The sequence below is a fragment of the Triturus cristatus genome, chromosome 3_2, assembly GCF_964204655.1.
Source record: "Triturus cristatus chromosome 3_2, aTriCri1.1, whole genome shotgun sequence".
NCBI lineage: Eukaryota > Metazoa > Chordata > Amphibia > Caudata > Salamandridae > Triturus > Triturus cristatus.
In genome coordinates, this window is record NC_140584.1 from 699,931,872 (window position 1) to 699,949,557 (window position 17,686).

The window sequence follows — 17,686 nt, forward strand, 5'->3', positions numbered from 1 at the left end:
AAACTATGCGATAAATGCACAGGATGTTCATGTCACACTTGGCTACTCATGTTGCATGATAGTTAAAGAAATTAGACCCACGTGCTAGCCAATCTCCTGTACACCTGCAGGCTCCTATTTTGGTTGCCATACAGCTTCACAGCAGGCTTCTTATTGGTTGCAGTGTTTGTGCACATCATTGGTTGCATGCAGTGATAGTGTACACAGGTGAGTGGATTGTAATGTTGGTACAGTAGAGTGCACAGCTAGTAGCATTTTAATGCTCGCATACTGGGGTGCAGTGTGAATGTGCACTGGTTTGGTTGTAGTGTTTGTTCACACTATTGGTTTGCATGCTGTGACAGTGTACACGAATGAGTGGATCGCAATGCTAGATTTATAGTGCGCACAGATGGTCGCATGTTAGTGCTATCATATGTACTTGGCTGGGCTGTAGTGTGAGTGTGCACATATTTGGTGGTAGTGAGAGCACACCGGTCGTTGCGCGCAGTGATGGTGTACACGGGTAAGTAGAATGCAATGCTAGTGTAATAGGTTGCACGGGTGGTGACTTTTCAGTGCTGGCATACATAGTCGTCTGGGGTGTAGTGTGAGTGGGCACTGGTTTGTTTGCAGTATTTGCGCACACCGTTGGTTGCGTGCAGTGATGGTGCAGTGATGGTTTACACAAGTGAGTGAATTGGAAAGCTTGCGTAATAGTGTGTTCAGGTGGTGGAATGTTAGAGCTGGCATTCATAGTCGGCCGGGCTGTAGTGTGAGCGTGCACGGATAGTGCTAGTGCATACAGACGCTGTGTTTGAGGTTGCCCCGTAATCAGTATCTGCTTGTAAAGTTTGAAAGGAGGCTTGACTTTGCAATGGTGCACCGATTGATTCACCATAATTTATTGAGTGGGCGTTATGCAAGTGTATTCGACCTGAAATGCACGGGTGCATGATAATGAGACGCATGTTTGTGTACGTGTCAAATAACTGCAGTCCTTCTGCAGTTTTTAAACGCCTGTTCTGTAATGTAGCGGGATTTGAACTTTTTTACTCTATTACTTTTAATACCCACATGCCACAGACTTCATGTATTTGTATTGTGATAGACGTAATATGTATTCTCCTCACTGTCGCAAACAATTACATTCTAGTCATATGTGTTTGTTAAACTGCATGCCCCATTAATTCTGTGCGTCAGTGATTCGCTGCAGGGCATTATGGGAAGAGGCAGGGGGAGACGAAGCTCTGCTAGACTGTGCTATTTGACTCGTGTCTCACGCAAACCTAACACCAGCTGCTTGTCATGCCGATTAATGATAGAGCGTCTTACTAGGACATAACAAGGGAACACTCCTCTGGGGGGCTGGGGCTGAAGGCGGAGCAAAGATTTCTGAGAGATATCCAGGGACGTAGCTAGCATTAGTGCAGAAGGTGCAGTGGCACCGAGGTCTAGAGGGGACGGGGTCATCAGAGTGGTTGACATCTTCCTGCTCTCTCAAATGTGCTTGAAAATGCACAATTTGCCCACTCTTTTTCAAAATTTTCTCAGGGGGAGAACCCCCCCAAACCCTCTGTAGGTGGTTCGGACTCGCTCGGTATGCTCGCTCACCACAGTGCAGTACGACAATTGGTTTACGTCCTACCACTTTCAAATGTTACCATCCGCCACTGTGTGAATGGCTCTTCAAGGAATTGCTGGTGTGCGATGCTAAGCCAGACCATGGCCACTTCCTCCAGGTTCTGAATTCTATCAGTAGTATTGTGCGATACTCTGGAAGTATAGAGATCAGTTTAGTAGGTAAGTATTTAATTCTGAATACCTAATGCGTCTGAGATGTATGTACTATCGGAATGTCGGAGGACAGATATATAGGATTGGCCCAGGGTTGGGGGGTTGCAGCAGCCTAGCCATTGTGCCTCTCGGCCTCTCTCCCTCCCCGTATCTCTGGGCAGTTGCGTATTTCCCAAGGTAGTGAGCCTCTCTCTCAGCCGATTCCTTAAAATCGAACAGTAAGGCAGCTTGTTGTTGTAGATGAGTCAGTGACTGGTTTAGTGTCTGGGACTGGTCTAGTTCAGCTAGCTTCCTCTCTCAGCTAGAAATGGTCTCTACCAGATACGGCGTTATCAAAGGTAAGTAACTTTTTCTTTACCATGTTTTAGGGAGTGAGCACAACACAAGCCCTTTAGCACTGGTCAGCAGTGGTAAAGTGCACAGAATCCTGAGACCAACAAAAACAAATTCAGAACAATAGGAGGGTGAAGGCAAAATGTTTTGGGGAAGGCCACCCTAGGTATGACAGGTCTAATAAGAATGTTTTCAAAATACCTGTGTAATGCCTAAATATCCTATGAAGCCTGTATATGCTATTATTTCTATTTTTCTGCTCCTTTTCCTTTGCTATGTTTTTAGATTTCTTTCTCATTTTTTGCGCAGATGTTGTATGTACTGTTTTTCATTGACATCCTCATGTTTGTACTCCACTTTCCTTTTTTTGTTTTAATCGGTAGTTCTCCATTAAAGTTTATGCTGTCACATATTGGATCAGTATTACACACTGTATTTTCACTGCATATCTACAGTCCTGTTGAGGTATCTCTGGCCTTAACCACATTAATTAAAATGACAAAATAAATAAATAGGGTGGACTGGAGTATGGCTGGAAAGGTGTAACAAGGCAAGTTTTGGAAAATTAAATCAGATAAGACATTATACAATGATTCACATATGCTTGGTTTTGCCTAGGGGCTGCTAGAAGAAGACAAAGTTCAGATCACCGTGTTAAACCCCAAGTCCATCACCATGGGCCAGCTGTATGGACAGTTCGATCTTGTGTCTCATGAATGGTCAGATGGAATCCTTGCTGTCAGCTTTAGGGCATTTGCTTCTTCTACAGTAAGTACCCCAAAACATTCAATAACCTATCCAGAATCGGCAGCGAGCGCTAAAATGTTTTCACTAACAACACCCACATATTAGGAGACATACATTTTAAGCATCCATTAAAGGACCTCTAATCGAGTTATAGCCTGAGCCACAGATAACGACGAAGGGAGCCTTTGACAAAAAGATGTTAGAGCACACACATACTGAAGGAAGACAGGTCTATTAAACAGGGAGAAAAGAAAGACAAACATTGGAACACTGAGGCAGAATGCCCATACCAGCCATTATTGGCCATGGGGCGTTCTATTGTATTAAATGGAGTTACCAACCTCCCATTGTTCTAATTAAGCATTGTAACTTGTTCTCTGGGACTATAATGGTTGTTAAAGGCCCTAAACCTGAGTCATAGGTAATAGCTACAGGTGAGGGCCTTAATGAGGGAAAGGACCTTTAAAAATGACTGTAGCCCGGGCTGAAGGGCTGTAATACTACTAGACTATTACACCAATGAGGATAGTATGTTAATAAATAATCAGCAAGAAACATGAACTACAAGTATTGAATGTTAGAGCACAAGGTCTATGCCAGATATTATTGGTTGTTAGCAACTCCATAATCATCAGTGAAGCTCCCTATATTCTAAATTTGAAATATTTTTTAATGAAGGTGCACAAGCAGATAAGTTTCTGCCCTGAAGTACAACTTAAATGTATTTGCACTTTACCTTGTAGCACCGCTCCTTGTGCTGTTCATTGCAAAGCTACTCTGTGAGTATTAAAGCTTGAGTAGCTGTCAGGTGATCAAGTAAACAGTTTGTGTCACTGGTATTTGACTTTGTCAACAGTATTGATGTTACATAAGCTGATTTGTTCTGCTGGGAGGACCTGTCCACCTTATTTTATTTTGTCTTCCAAATTTGGTATTTATTAAATGAAAGTTGGCAAGAATGAATAACAGAATATATGGTGCAATATGTTTCTAGCATTGTAAACTGCATAATTTTCTACTGACAAAAAACACGGAATGGTTTTTATACCTACACATTCTGATGGATATATTTGTCTGTGGATTCCTCACCTTTTGAATGGCCCCTTGCACAGCATTCCACAGAAACATGTTTCATAGCTCTCCCACATCGACAAGGACGTCACAATAGAACGGCTCCGCTCGCGATTCCGCTTGACGTCATCGGAGCCATAAGAAGACCTCGTCGGTGTACTGACGTCCGTTCCCTTTTTTCCGAGCTGTCGACGGGTAACGTTTTTTCTAGGACTCTCTATTTCTTTTTAGTCTACTTTTTTGCAGTTGCCTGTAATCTGTCTCTGTATGATTGCTACTCAGAAGAAGCCTGGTTTTAAACCCTGTAGGAAATGAGGGGGCAATATATCTCTTGAAATATCTGGAGCACACCCAAATTATTTCTCACTTGTTCTTTTCTAAATTTATCGAGTTCGGCGTGCATGCACCCTTATAATGCTCCGTTTCAGTAAGCACTTATACTGATACTTCCAAAAATATGAACCCGCCATTTGTAGATCCAAAAGGGTTGCACAGCCTTATGCACAAGTGTTTGAATTTCATCCACTTAAACCACAGTAATCACGTCTTTATTCTTGTTAATCATGCTTTTATTCATAGTTAATCCATCACACCAAAGACTCGGAATTCCACAGTCTTATGCATGTTGCTTATTCCAAAATTGCCCATCCAGGCCTATTCTAGAACAGTTAAACAGATTTCCGAGTTCTTCTATTTACGATCTCTACACCCAATGCATTTCGGTTTATTTTAAACCTTCTTCAGGGGTATCTGTAGTATATAAAAGATATATATGCGTCTGTCAGCCACAAGATCATAATAATAATAACATCCAATCACTGATTTAATCATATGACGATAACAAGGAAAAATCATCTTAAATAACCCCGCGATGAACTAAAACATAGTGTAAATTAATCCACCCATCTACTCCTGCCCTTGTAACATCCCAAAAAAGCGATTATACTTGTCATTATTAATGTGCCCCACACTTTTAACCCAAATTGCTCGACACCAAACAACCCCATATTTCCACCAAACTCATATAATGCGCTCATCACTGTATGTAAACTCACCCCCACACCCCATTCTTGTCACTTCTCACATTATCCTTTATATAAACTCTTACATACCTGATGTAATCTACTTTTGCAAGTGCCTTGTTCTTCCCATGCACGCACAACATAACTGAATAACCACCCAATGCTCACTCATGGACTTGAAAGCTATGTTACCAACCCCACCTACAAACACCGTGATTAGCATGTATTGCATCCACATGTGCCCGCCCCACCAAACGCCTTGTTTGAAGCAATACCACCCATAACCTAAAGCGTGTACTTGAAAATAATTCACATCCTCATTTAATCTTAAAATCAACATATGCGTGAATTACCGTAACATGACCTCATGTCCAATAGTCACTTAATATATATATTAACTCCTTCATGTGGATGAGCTCTCATAAACAGTCTTTGACGTGAAAATGAATCCTCCAATGCTGTTTACTTGTTTTCTTTCATCGGGGTGCTAACCAGGGCTGGAACAATTTTAATATACATCACTTGAATAGTCTGGAGCACACCCAAATTATTTCTCACTTGTTCTTTTCTAAATTCATCGAGTTTGGCGTGCATGCACCCTTATAATGTTCCGTTCCAGGTAGCACTTATACTGATACTTCCAAAAATATGAACCCGCCATTTGTAGATCCAAAAGGGTTGCACAGCCTTATGCACAGGTGTTTAATTTCATCCACTTAAATCACAGTAATCACGTCTTTATTCTTGTTAATCATGCTTTTATTCATAGATCAGCCATCACAACAAAGACTCGGAATTCCACAGTCTTATGCATGTTGCTTATTTCAAAATTGCCCATCCAGGCCTATTCTAGAATAGTCAGATTGAGTTTTTCGATTTACGATCTCTACTCCCAATGCATTTCGATTTATTTTAAACCTTCTTCAGGGGTATCTGTAGCATATAAAAATATGTATGCGTCTGTCAGCCACAAGATCATAATAATAATAACATCCAATCACTGATTTAATCATATGACGATAACATGGAAAAATCATCTTGAAAATACCCCGCGATGAACTAAAACATAGTGTAAATTAATCCACCCCTCTACTCCCGCCCGTGTAACATCCCAAAAATGCGATTATACTTGTGTCATTATTAATGTGCCCCACTCTTTTAACCCAAATTGCTCGACACCAAACAACCCTATATTTCCACCAAACTCATATAATGCACTCATCAATGTATGTAAACTCACCCCCACACTCCATTCTTGTCACTTCTCACATTATCCTTTATATAAACTCTTACATACCTGATGTAATCTACCTTTGCAAGCACCTTGTTCTTCCCATGCACGCACAACATAACTGAATAACCACCCAATGCTCACTCACGGACTTAAAAGCTACGTTACCAACCCCACCTACAAACACCGCGATTAGTATGTATTGCATCCACATGTGCCAGCCCCACCGAAACTCCTTGTTTCCCATAACCTAAATCATGTATATTCAAATACTTGTGCATAAGGCTGTGCAACACTTTTGGATCTACAAATGGCGGGTCCATATTTTTGGAAGTATCAGTATAAGTGCTTACTGGAACGGAGCATTATAAGGGTGCATGCACGCAGAACTCAATGAATTTAGAAAAGAACAAGTGAGAAATAATTTGGGTGTGCTCCAGACTATTCAAGTGATGTATATTAAAACTGTTTCAGCCCTGGTTAGCACCCTGATGGAAGAAAACAAGTAAAGAGCATTGGAGGATTCATTTTCACGTCAAAGACTGTTTATGAGAGCTCATCCACATGATGGAGTTAATATATATTAAACGACTATTGGACATGAGGTCATGTTATGGGAAGTCACGCATATGTTGATTTTGACATTAAATGAGGATGTGAATTATTTTCAAGTACACGATTTAGGTTATGGGTGGTATTGCTTTAAACAAGGAGTTTAGGTGGGGCGGACACATGTGGACGCAATACGGGCTAATCATGGTGTTTGTAGGTGGGGTTGGTAACGTAGCTTTTAAGTTCGTGAGTGAGCATTGGGTGGTTATTCAGTTATGTTGTGCGCACATGGGAAGAACAAGGCGCTTGCAAAAGAAGATTACATCAGGTATGTAAGAGTTTATATAAAGGATAATGTGAGAAGTGACAAGAATGGGGTGTGGGGTAGAGTTTACATTCAGTGATTAGCACATTATATGAGTTTGGTGGAAATATGGGGTTGTTTGGTGTCGAGCAATTTGGGTTAAAAGTGTGGAGCACATTAATAATGACACAAGTAAAATCGCATTTTTGGGTTGTTATACGGGCGGAAGTAGAGGGGTGGATTCATTTACACTATGTTTTAGTTCATCCCGGGGTTATTTAAGATGATTTTTCCATGTTATCGTCATATGATTAAATCAGTGATTGGATGATAATATTATTATGATCTTGTGGCTGACAGACGCATATATATCTTTTAAATACTACAGATACCCCTGAAGAAGGTTTAAAATAAACCGAAATGCATTGGGTGTAGAGATCGTAAATAGAAGAACTCGGAAATCTGTTTAACTGTTCTAGAATAGGCCTGGATGGGCAATTTTGGAATAAGCAACATGCATAAGACTGTGGAATTCCGAGTCTTTGGTGTGATGGATTAATTATGAATAAAGACATGATTAACAAGAATAAAGATGTGATTACTGGGGTTTAAGTGGATGAAATTCAAACACTTGTGCATAAGGCTGTGCAACCCGTTTAGATTGACAAATGGAGGGTCCATATTTTTGGAAGGGGCCATATGTCTGCCACGGACCCCCACCAAGATTGTCTTTGGAGCCTGTCGTCTGACCATGACGTTGAGGGATGCTCGTTGTGTCGCCAGATGAATCCAAAGGCCATTAAAGAGAGGGAAGCGAAGTTGTTTATGGCACGGGTGAGGTAGGAGAAGAGAAGTCAGAAGAGGACTAACTCAATGTTGAAGTCGCTGACTCCGCACACCTCGAGGTCATCCAAAAAGCATAAAAAGAAGCGGCGTCATGGGTCCAATCGTTGCTCTTCGAAGGACAAGTCATCGATGTCAGTGTCCCCGGTCCAGCGGTGTCATAGGAAGGAAGATATCTCGCCTTTTCTCTCACCACAGGTGACTCTGGTGCATTCTCCAACGCCTAGGGACTCTCCGGCACCCAGGGAAGCGTCTCCTGTGCCTCCGGCTTCTTCGATCCCGGATTCGGTGTCTTTACCACCGCAGCCAGGACCCGCCTTACTACCTCAGCCTATTCCAGATCAGGTGGCTCTGGATCCGTACCTTTCTTTTACGGCTCCAGGTGCGGATCCATCGCATTTTCCTAATGCGTTGTATGGTATGTTTGCCAGGGTGTTTAACCCATCGGGTGCACCAGCTGGCCCTGTGGGACTGCTTTCCTATAATTTGGGCATTCCCTAACATTATGCCCAGGCACAGTTTGTGCCGTTCATGCCAATAACTCCTTCTTGGCCTCTCCCAGCGCCGAGGTACTTGACGCCGATCCCGTCCCAGGAGGGAAGGATGGACTTTTCTCTGGCGCCATCAGGCTTCAGTCTGGTGCCGTTTACTTCGTGCGGCGTCGCTGACCACTGCTGAAGGACCTCCATCGACGCAGGCTCTGAGGTCACCAGTGCCGCGTCTGGTGCCGCCGATTCCGAAGATACGATCTAGGAGGAAGACTTAGAGGCTTCTGGAAGAGGAGGAATTCCAGGAGCAGCAGGAGCAAGCGGAGGAGGGTGAGATACTGGATCTGATGGATGATTTGAAGGTCTTCAAAAAGCCAGTGGGCTGGGCACATCACCAGGGTGGGATCTCTGTTTTCCCAAACCTCTTCCTTCTCAGGATGTGGCCTCATACTATTCAGTCATAAGGAAGGTGGCTGACTTTCTGGATTTGCATTTGCCAACTGTGGAGGTCAAATCTAATATTATAACTGATCTACTGCACTCCCCTTCATCAGAGGTGGAACCTTTGCTTCCATTCAACGAAGCTCTGACAGATCCAATCTTGGAAGTTTGGCAGAAGCCAGTGTCTGCACCTGCTGTGTTGAGAATGGTGGCAAAGCGTTATAAGGTTGCGCCTGGGGATCCAGCATTTTTATTGTCGCACCCTTCGCTTGAAAGCTTGGTGGTTCAAGCGTCTTGTTCCTCTAAGCAATCTGCAGGTTCCTTCCCCTCCACTCCGGTGGATAGAGACTCCAAGAAGTTTGAACAATCTGCTAAAAAGGTGTTTTCATCAGCCAGCATGGCCTTAAAGTCAACTTAGGCCACGTGCCTGATGAGGCGTTACATCTGTGCATTAATGGACTCAGCTAAGGAGGTGATACCCAAGCTTCCAGAAGATGTCCGTGGTCACTTCGCTGAGGTACTGTCAGACACGCAGGCTGCAGCCCGACACGTGATCCAGTCCGGGCTCGATACGGCTGACTCCGTTGCCAGGGTAATGGGATGTTTGGTGGCAACTAGGAGACATGCATGGTTGAAAGGGTATGGATTCTCTCTGGACATCCAGGCCACACTGTTGGATCTTCCCTTTGATGGCTCTGGACTCTTTGGGACCAAGGCTGACTCAGCTCTACAACGGTTTAAGGATAGCAGAGCTACTGCTAGATCCTTAGACATGCAATCCCATCCTAGGGGTTTTGGTTACTGGAGAGTTTGGGGCTTTGAGAAGGCTGCTCCATTTCGGGGTCATCAGCAGCAGCAACAACAGCAACAACAGAACCCACTGTATAGATCAGAAGAGGGAAAGGAAGAGGTCATCTGCGAGGGTCTGCTTGCCAACAGTCCTCCTCCTATTCCTTCCCCTCCTCCTCCTGCCCTACCCCCACCGCTGGCTCCGCAAGGAAGCAGCTTTAGATTCCCCGTCTTGGAGCATGTTAGACCAGTCGGAGGTCGGGTGTCCTATTTTTTACAAAATTGGAAATCTGTTACGTCAGATCTTTGGGTTTTGAATCTTGTAGAAAATGGGTAGGCCCTTCTTTTCCAGGAGTTTCTACCACCTAATCCTCCTCAGCAGGGCTGGTGTTCAGAGGACCATCTGTTGCTTCTGCAACAGGAGGTCCTGTCCTTGTTACAGAAAGGTGCGATAGAGGTTGTTCCGGAGCAGGAAAGGGTTCAGGGATGCTACTCCCGGTATTTCCTGATCCCCAAAAAGGACGGGTGATTGAGGCTGATTCTAGACCTCAGGGTCCTGAATTTTTACGTCAAGCAGGAGAAGTTCAAGATGTTGACCCTAGCTCAGGTTCTTCTGGCGCTGCAGCATGAAGACTGGATGGTGCGATCGATCTACAGGATAGTTATTTTCACATTCCCATCCAGAAGTCGCATCAGAAGTATCTCTGTTTTACAGTGGGGTCTCAACATTATCAGTTTGCGGTCCTTCCGTTTGGTCTTACATCCGCGCTATGGGTCTTCACGAAGGTGATGGCAGTGGTGACAGTGCATCTCAGAAGTTCAGGGATTCATGTTTTCCCCTATCTGGATGACTGGCTGTTCAAAGCAAAGTCACCAGAGATGGTGCTTCATCATCTGCAATTAACAACTCGACTGTTGTTTGACTTGGCTTATTCGATAAATGTACCCACATCTCACCTGGTGCCCTCTCAGTGCAACCTGTTCATACGGGCAGTACTGGATACTACTCTGAGTCATGCTTTCTCGCCTCCTCAGAGGATTCCAGACATCTAACCTATGATCCCAATGTTTCAAGATGGAGCGGCTGTTACAGCCCTGAAGGTTTTATGCCTGCTCGGTCTGTTCGCTTCCTGCATACTGTTGGTCAACCATGCATGCTGGCACATGAGAGCACTCCAGTGGTGCCTCCAGGGGCAGGGATTTCCACACAACAGGGATCTCAGGCAGGTGGTCAGAATCTCCAGAGACACTGCAGTTAATCTTTTATGGTGGAGTGTTTCAGGCAACCTGTCTCAAGGGAAGCCGTTTCTACCTCCTTCTCTGGTGGCCACAGTGATAACGGATGCCTCCATTCTGGGGTGGGGTGATCATCTCCATTTCCTTTGGATATTACTTTGTTAAAGTTGCCTGTTTCTGTGTAGCAGTGCTATGGCTGCACAAAAGAAGTCGGGGTTCAAGCCCAGTAGGGAGTGTGGGGGTTATATGTCTATCACGGACCCCCGTGAATATTGCCTTTGGTGTCAGTCGTTGGATCACAACGATGATGGATGTTCATCTTGTCGGAGGATGAATCCGAAGGCATGTAAAGAGTGGGGGGGCGAAGTTATTCATGGCCTGGGTGAGAAAGGAGAAGAGAGGCCGTAGAAGATCCAAGTCGAAGTCGACGACCCCGCACACCTTGAGGTCGTTGATAAAGCACAAAAAGAAGCGTTGTCATGGATCCCGACGTCAGTCTTCGAAAGGCAAGTCTTCAAGGTCAGCTTTCCTGTTCAGTGGCATCAATGTAAACGATATCTCGCCTTCTCCTTCTCCGCAGGCTTCTCTGGTCCATTTTTCGGCACCAAGGGATTCGCCGGCACCCAGGGAGTCGTCTCCTGCTCCTCCGACCTTGCCTGCCCCGGCTCCGGAATCCCCTATGCTGCAGCACAGACCACCACATGACCTCGGTTGGATCCAGACCACCCTTTCCGGGTACGGACCCGATGCATTTTCTAAATACAATATTTGGCATGTTTGCCAAAGCACACCCATCCGGTGCGCTGGCTAGCCCTGTGGGTCTGCTTCCTTTTGATTTGGGCATTCCCCAGCAATATTTCCAGGCACCTTTCGTGCCCTTTATGCCCATGGCATCTTCATGGCATCTCCCAATGCCGATATTCTCAATGCCTATTCCAGTCTCCGGTGCCTTCTGGTTTTGGGCCAATGCCTTCCGGGCTTCGAGCGGCATCTCTAACCACCACTGAGGAACCTCTGCTGCCGGCACCTGGCGCTGGTGATGCGGATCCTGAAGATGTGCTCCAGAAAGGAGGCCCAGAGGCTGCTGGAAGAAGAGGCGTTCCAGGGACAGCAGGATCAAGCAGAAGAACGGGAAATTCTTGACTCTGTAGATTACTTTGAAGGCCTTCAGGAGGCCAATGGCTTGGACACTTCCCCTTAGTGGGAACTTTCTTCCTCAAAGACAATGCCTTCTCAGGATTTGGCTACTTATCATACTGTAATCCTAAAGGCAGCTGACCTGTTGGATCTGCAACTACCTACAGCTGAGGTCAGGTCTAATATCTTGACTGAAGTCTTGCATTCTCCTTCTTCAGTGGTTGAGCCTTTACTACCATTCATGAGGCTTTAACCGAACCAATTCTGGAAGTTTGGCAGAAGCCTGTGTCTGCTCAGGCGCTTTTGAGAGCAGTGCCAAGGTACTATTAGACTGCTCCGGGGATGGAGCTTTTCTAACCTCCCACTGTTCACCAGAGAGCTTGGTGGTTCAAGCTTCATGTTCTACCAAACAGTCGGCGGGATCCTTTCCCACCACCCCGGTGGATAGGGACTCAAAAAAGCTTGAACAATCAGTCAAAAAGATTTTCTCCTCGGCAAGTATGGCCCTAAAGCAACAAATGCTACATGCTTGTTGGGAAGGTATATCCATGCTTTGATAGACTCAGGCAATGAGGTGGCTCCTAAACTGCCTGATGACATACAAGGACATTTTTTCGAGTTCTTGGGTGAAACACAAGCTGCATCCCGTCAGTTGATTCAGTCAGGCCTGGATACGGCGGACTCAGTCTCCAGAGTGATGGGCTCCTCAGTGGCTACTAGGAGGCACGCCTGGTTGAGATCTTCTGGATTTTCTCCGGATGTGCAGGCCACTCTGCTTCATCTGCCTTCTGATGGATCCAGGCTCTTTGGGACAAAGGCAGATTTTGCTCTACAACGCTTCAAGGATAGCAGGGCCACTGCGAGGTCCTCAGGCCTACAGTCCCAATCTAGGGTCTACGAATATAGAAGATTTTGTGGATTTGGAAAGGAGGCTTCCTTTCGAGGGCATTAGCAGCAACAGCAGCAGAACCCACTGCCAGAAGACACTCCACCAAATCTGTTTACTCCTGTAGATGGGCCAGCTTTGTGAAATGGTGTGGAGAGAGGTCAATTGATCCTTTGAAGGCCTATTTATCTGATGTGCTTAGCTTTTTGCTTTTCCTAGCCTAGTAAGGCTGTGCTGTGGCTAGTGTGAAAGGTTAGTTGTTGGCTTTGTAACTTTGTTTGCCAGACCAGCCTTCGTTGTTCAAGTTCCCAATATTTATGAGGTTCATTAAGGGCCTTGTTAATGCATTTCCTCCCACTCCCTTCATTATGCCTCAGTGGGACTTGAATTTGGCTCTGACTTCCTAGATGGGTTCTCCTTTTGAGCCTCTGCATAGTTACCCGTTGAGGCTTCTCACATTAAAAAAAAAATTCTGAGTGCTATTAGTTCTGCCAAGAGGGTAAGTGAGCTTCAGGCTCTTAGTTCTAAGCCTCTTTTTACAACTATCCATGCAGACAAGATGGTTCTTAGGACCAGAGCTGCTTGCCTGCCAAAGGTGGGTACACCTTTTCATCTAGTGCAGTCTATCACCTTACCTGCATTCTATCATTCTCAATAATCTTCCAAGGAGGAGGAGAGACTTCACCTCCTTGATCCTCGAATGGCGATCGGCTTCTGCTTGGATAGAACCAAGGACTTGAGGCTGGACTAGCAGCTCTTTGTTAGTTACGTGGGACAAATGAAGGGCACAGCTGTTCATAAGAGAACGCTTTCCAGGTTTATCATCTTGTGCATCAAGATCTGCTATGCCTTGGCCAAGAAGGACCTGCCTGAAGGTATTAGAGCTCATTCAACTTTAGCAAAGTCTTCAACTTCTGCTTTGGCTAGAGGTGTATCTATTGCAGGTATCTGTAAGGCAGCAACATGGGCCTCCCTCCACACCTTCGCAAAGTATTATTGCTTGGAATCAGGGGTGAGGAGGGATGGCCATTGTGCATGTTCTGTTCTGCAGGACTTTTTGGTATGAGTAGGTGGGCACCCTCTGCGGGGAGAGGGACTGCTTGGGGATTCAATTAAAAAAGTGTGGAATCCACAGGCAGATGTATCCATCAGAAGAACAACGTACTTACCTTCGGTAATGCTTTTTCTGGTAGATACAGTATCTGCCTGTGGATTCCTCACTGACCCACCCTCCTCCCTGTTGTCTACCTACGTATACCGAGAAGGTTTTTGTGCTCGACATTTTACTATTTCTATGTCATTTGTCTTGCTTAGATGCTTGTTTTTAGGAAATGTCTTGCCTGTATTTTCCTATTTATTTCATTTATATATTGGGTATATTTGTGTATATATTGTATACTGTGTATACTCGCAATATGTTGTAGGTCCACCCGTTCGCCTCGAAGGCACAGAAAAAGTGGGTGGAACTGACGTCAGCACACCAACGAGGCCTTCTTATGGCTCCGGTGACCTCATGCGGAGTCACAAGCAGAGCCGTGCTATTGTGACGTCCTGATCATGATTTCTGCATTTGTAAAATTTTTGAGCACTGGATAAAAAATTAGGGGAATAATAATTTATTCTATTTTTTTTATATATTGTATATTGTATTAGAGGCATGATAGCAATTGTGATTATAGCGTTTTAATGTTTTTATATTTGAGGATATTTTAATCATTTTTTGTAAGATTTTAATTAATCACACAAATAAACTTGAACTTGAACTCTCTACGTCCTCATCGACGTGGGAGAGCTATCAAAGTTTCTGTGAAATGCTGGTCACGGGGTAATTCAAAAGGTGAGGAATCCACAGGTAGATACTGTATCCACCAGAAAAAGCATTACCAAAGGTAATTAACTTGTTCTTCTGGTCCTGAGGACAACACTACCACGATCAACAAACAGGGAGGAGTAGGGTTGTGTCGTCTCTGTAGAGAGGCTCTGCGACTCTGGTCTTGGGCTCAGGACCATCGGATTTGCGTGATTGCAAATCATCTGGCCGGGGTGCTGAATGTGTGTGCAGACCGTCTCAGTCGGCAATATTCGGGCCGATCATGAATGGCGTCTTCATCCAGAGATAGTCCATCACATTTTCAGGATGTGGGGATTTCCTCCGTTGAACCTGTTTGCCACTCACGAGAATGCACACTGCCCGTCGTTCCACAGTCTCCAGTATCCGATGCAGGGAGTTCTGGGGGACGCGTTTCAGTTAGATTGGGACTCACAGCTTCTTTACACGTTTCCTCCTATACCCTTGATTCCTCAGATTCTGAGGAAGATTGGCCAAGACCAGGCCCAAGTCATATTGATCGCCCCGGATTGGCGCAAAGGTGGTGTGGTACACAGACCTTCATTTCTCATTGCACCCTCAGATTCGTCTCCCTCTCAGGGCAGAACTCCTCTCGCAGAGGCAGGTTCTACACCCCTACCACCAGAGCCTGCACCTTTGTGCCTGAAGATTGAACGAGCAACCTAAGGCCTTTCTTTCTCCCTACGGATGTGGTGGATATTATTTTATCGGCCAGAAGACACTCCACCAAATCTGTCTATTCCAGTAGGTGGGCCAGGTTTGTTAAATGGTGTGGAGGGAGTTCAATTGATACTTTAAAGGCCCATTTGTTTGATATTCCTAATTTTTCTCTTTCTTTGGCTCAGCAGGGTTGTGCTGCAGCGACTGTTAATAGCTACTTGTCGGCCTTGTCAGCCCTTCTTTGTTTGCCAGACCAACCATCGTTGTTTAAGTCTCCCATAGTCATGAGATTCATTAAGGGTCTCACTAATACATTTCCGCTCCCTTCTTTTATTATCAGTAGGATTTAAATTTAGTTCTTACTTTCCTGATGGGATCTCCTTTCGAGCCTCTACATATTTGTCTGTTTAGGCTTCTCTCATTTAAAACAATTTTTCTGATTGCGATTACCTCTACCAGGAGGATTAGTGAGCTGCAAGCTCTTAGTTCTAAACCTCCTTTCACCTCTATCCATGCAGAAAAGACGGTTCTCAAGACCAAAGCTGCTTTCCTGCCTAAAGTGATTACTCCTTTTCACCTGGGGCAGTCCATAACTTTACCCACTTTCTATCTTCCCCCTCATCCTTCTTAGGAGGAGAGACTTCACCTCCTGGACTCTGAGGGCGGTCAGCTTCTACCTCGACAGAACTAAGGACTTCAGGCTAGACAACCAGCTCTTCATTGATTATGTGGGAAAAAGGAAGGGCAAGGCTGTCAACAAGCGAACATTGTCCAGGTGGATCATCATGTGCATCAAGATCTGCTACGTCTTGGCCAAGAAAGAGCCGTCTGAAGGTATTAGAGCTCATTCTACCAGAGCCAAGTCTTCTTCGGCTTTGGCTAGAGGTGTCTCTGCTGTTGACATCTGCAAGGCGGCAACTTGATCCTCCCTCCACACTTATGCAAGGCATTACTGCTTAGATTCGGAGGTGAGGAGGGATGGCCATTTTGCATGTTCTGTGCTGCAGGACCTTTTGGTGTAGGTTGGTGAACACCCTCCTCCGGGAGCGGGACTGCTTGGGGATTCAATTCAAAAGGTGAGGAATCCACTGGCAGATATATCCATCAGAAGAACAAGTTACTTACCTTTGGTAACGCTTTTTCTGGTGCATACAGTATCTGCCTCTTGATTCCTCACTGACTCACCCGCCACCCCGGTGTCTACCTACTTATACTGAAAAGAATTTTGAGTAAGTAAGTCTTGTGTTTATTGGCATTGGAGATACATGATGCTTGTCGCCAGGAAACATCTATGTTTTAGAATTTCCAGTTTACTTTCTTCTTGAGTAGGATATATATATATTTTGTATTCTTTATATACTTGTGAAATGTTGTCGGTTCACCCGTTCGACTCGAAGGCACAGACAAAATGGGTGGAACTGACACCAGCACACCGACGGAGTTGCGAGCGGAGCCGTGCTATTGTGACATCCTCGTCGATGTGGTAGAGCTATGAATAGGTTTCAGTGTAATGCTGTGTGCAGGGTAATTCAAAAGGTGAGGAATCCACAAGCAGATACTGTATCCACCAGAAAAAGCGTTACTAAAGGTAAGTAATTTGTTCATCAAGTACAGAAATCTTTTTAAATGGCAATACTCCTGGTATTTTAAAGCAACAATTTCTTCTAGGCTATTCTGATTTATGACATTTCCCTGGCAATTTGAGTTGCTCACTCTCACAGCAGGCACAATGGACAAGGTGGCATAGATGCATTTTGTCTTTCATCCAGTTTTGTAGGAGGGTGCATGCTGTCATGGTCTGCTTCCACAGCTAAATGAGCCATCTTTGCTCCTTATCACTTTCAATGAATAAAGTTTAGTCTGAAACATTTTATTTTATTTATTAAATAGTGTATCCATGCTATTGTGACTCACACAAGCCTTCTGGTGAATACTTCTAGCTGCAGATTCTTTACCTTGTGAATATTAATCAGATATCAGACTTGATCCGAAAACTTTTCAGCAGTGGCTCTGCATTCCCGTAGCTGGCATCATGCGGCACCCCATCAACATTGTTCTGTTCCTTAGGTGACATGCGGATCTGCATAGAAGTGCCACCTATGCATGCAGGATGTTTACAAACATGCCTCGTACCAGTGAGGCTTGTGCTGCAGCCCTTTTTCGGGTAGCAGCTCAAGCCTCAATGCTAAGAGGCATGTTTCTGACTGCCTCCACGGCAGGCGGATCTTAATCTGTCTGGCAGGACCGCCGACTCCCTGACAGCCGTTCCTGTTCCCGACAGGATGCGGCCGGGCGCTCGTCCGACCATCATCATAATCAGG

The 17,686-nt window shown here is 44.9% G+C and overlaps 1 protein-coding gene across 2 annotated transcripts in view; it reads left to right on the forward strand.

Moving 5' to 3' along the window:
* Positions 1–17,686, forward strand: part of DNAH7 (dynein axonemal heavy chain 7) — a 1,967,826-nt gene that overhangs the window by 728,613 nt on the left and 1,221,527 nt on the right. For both annotated transcript variants that reach the window (XM_085648764.1, XM_085648765.1), the window contains exon 30: positions 2,728–2,877. In XM_085648764.1, coding sequence (XP_085504890.1) covers positions 2,728–2,877 — 150 coding nt within the window. The remainder of the gene's footprint in view (positions 1–2,727; positions 2,878–17,686) is intronic.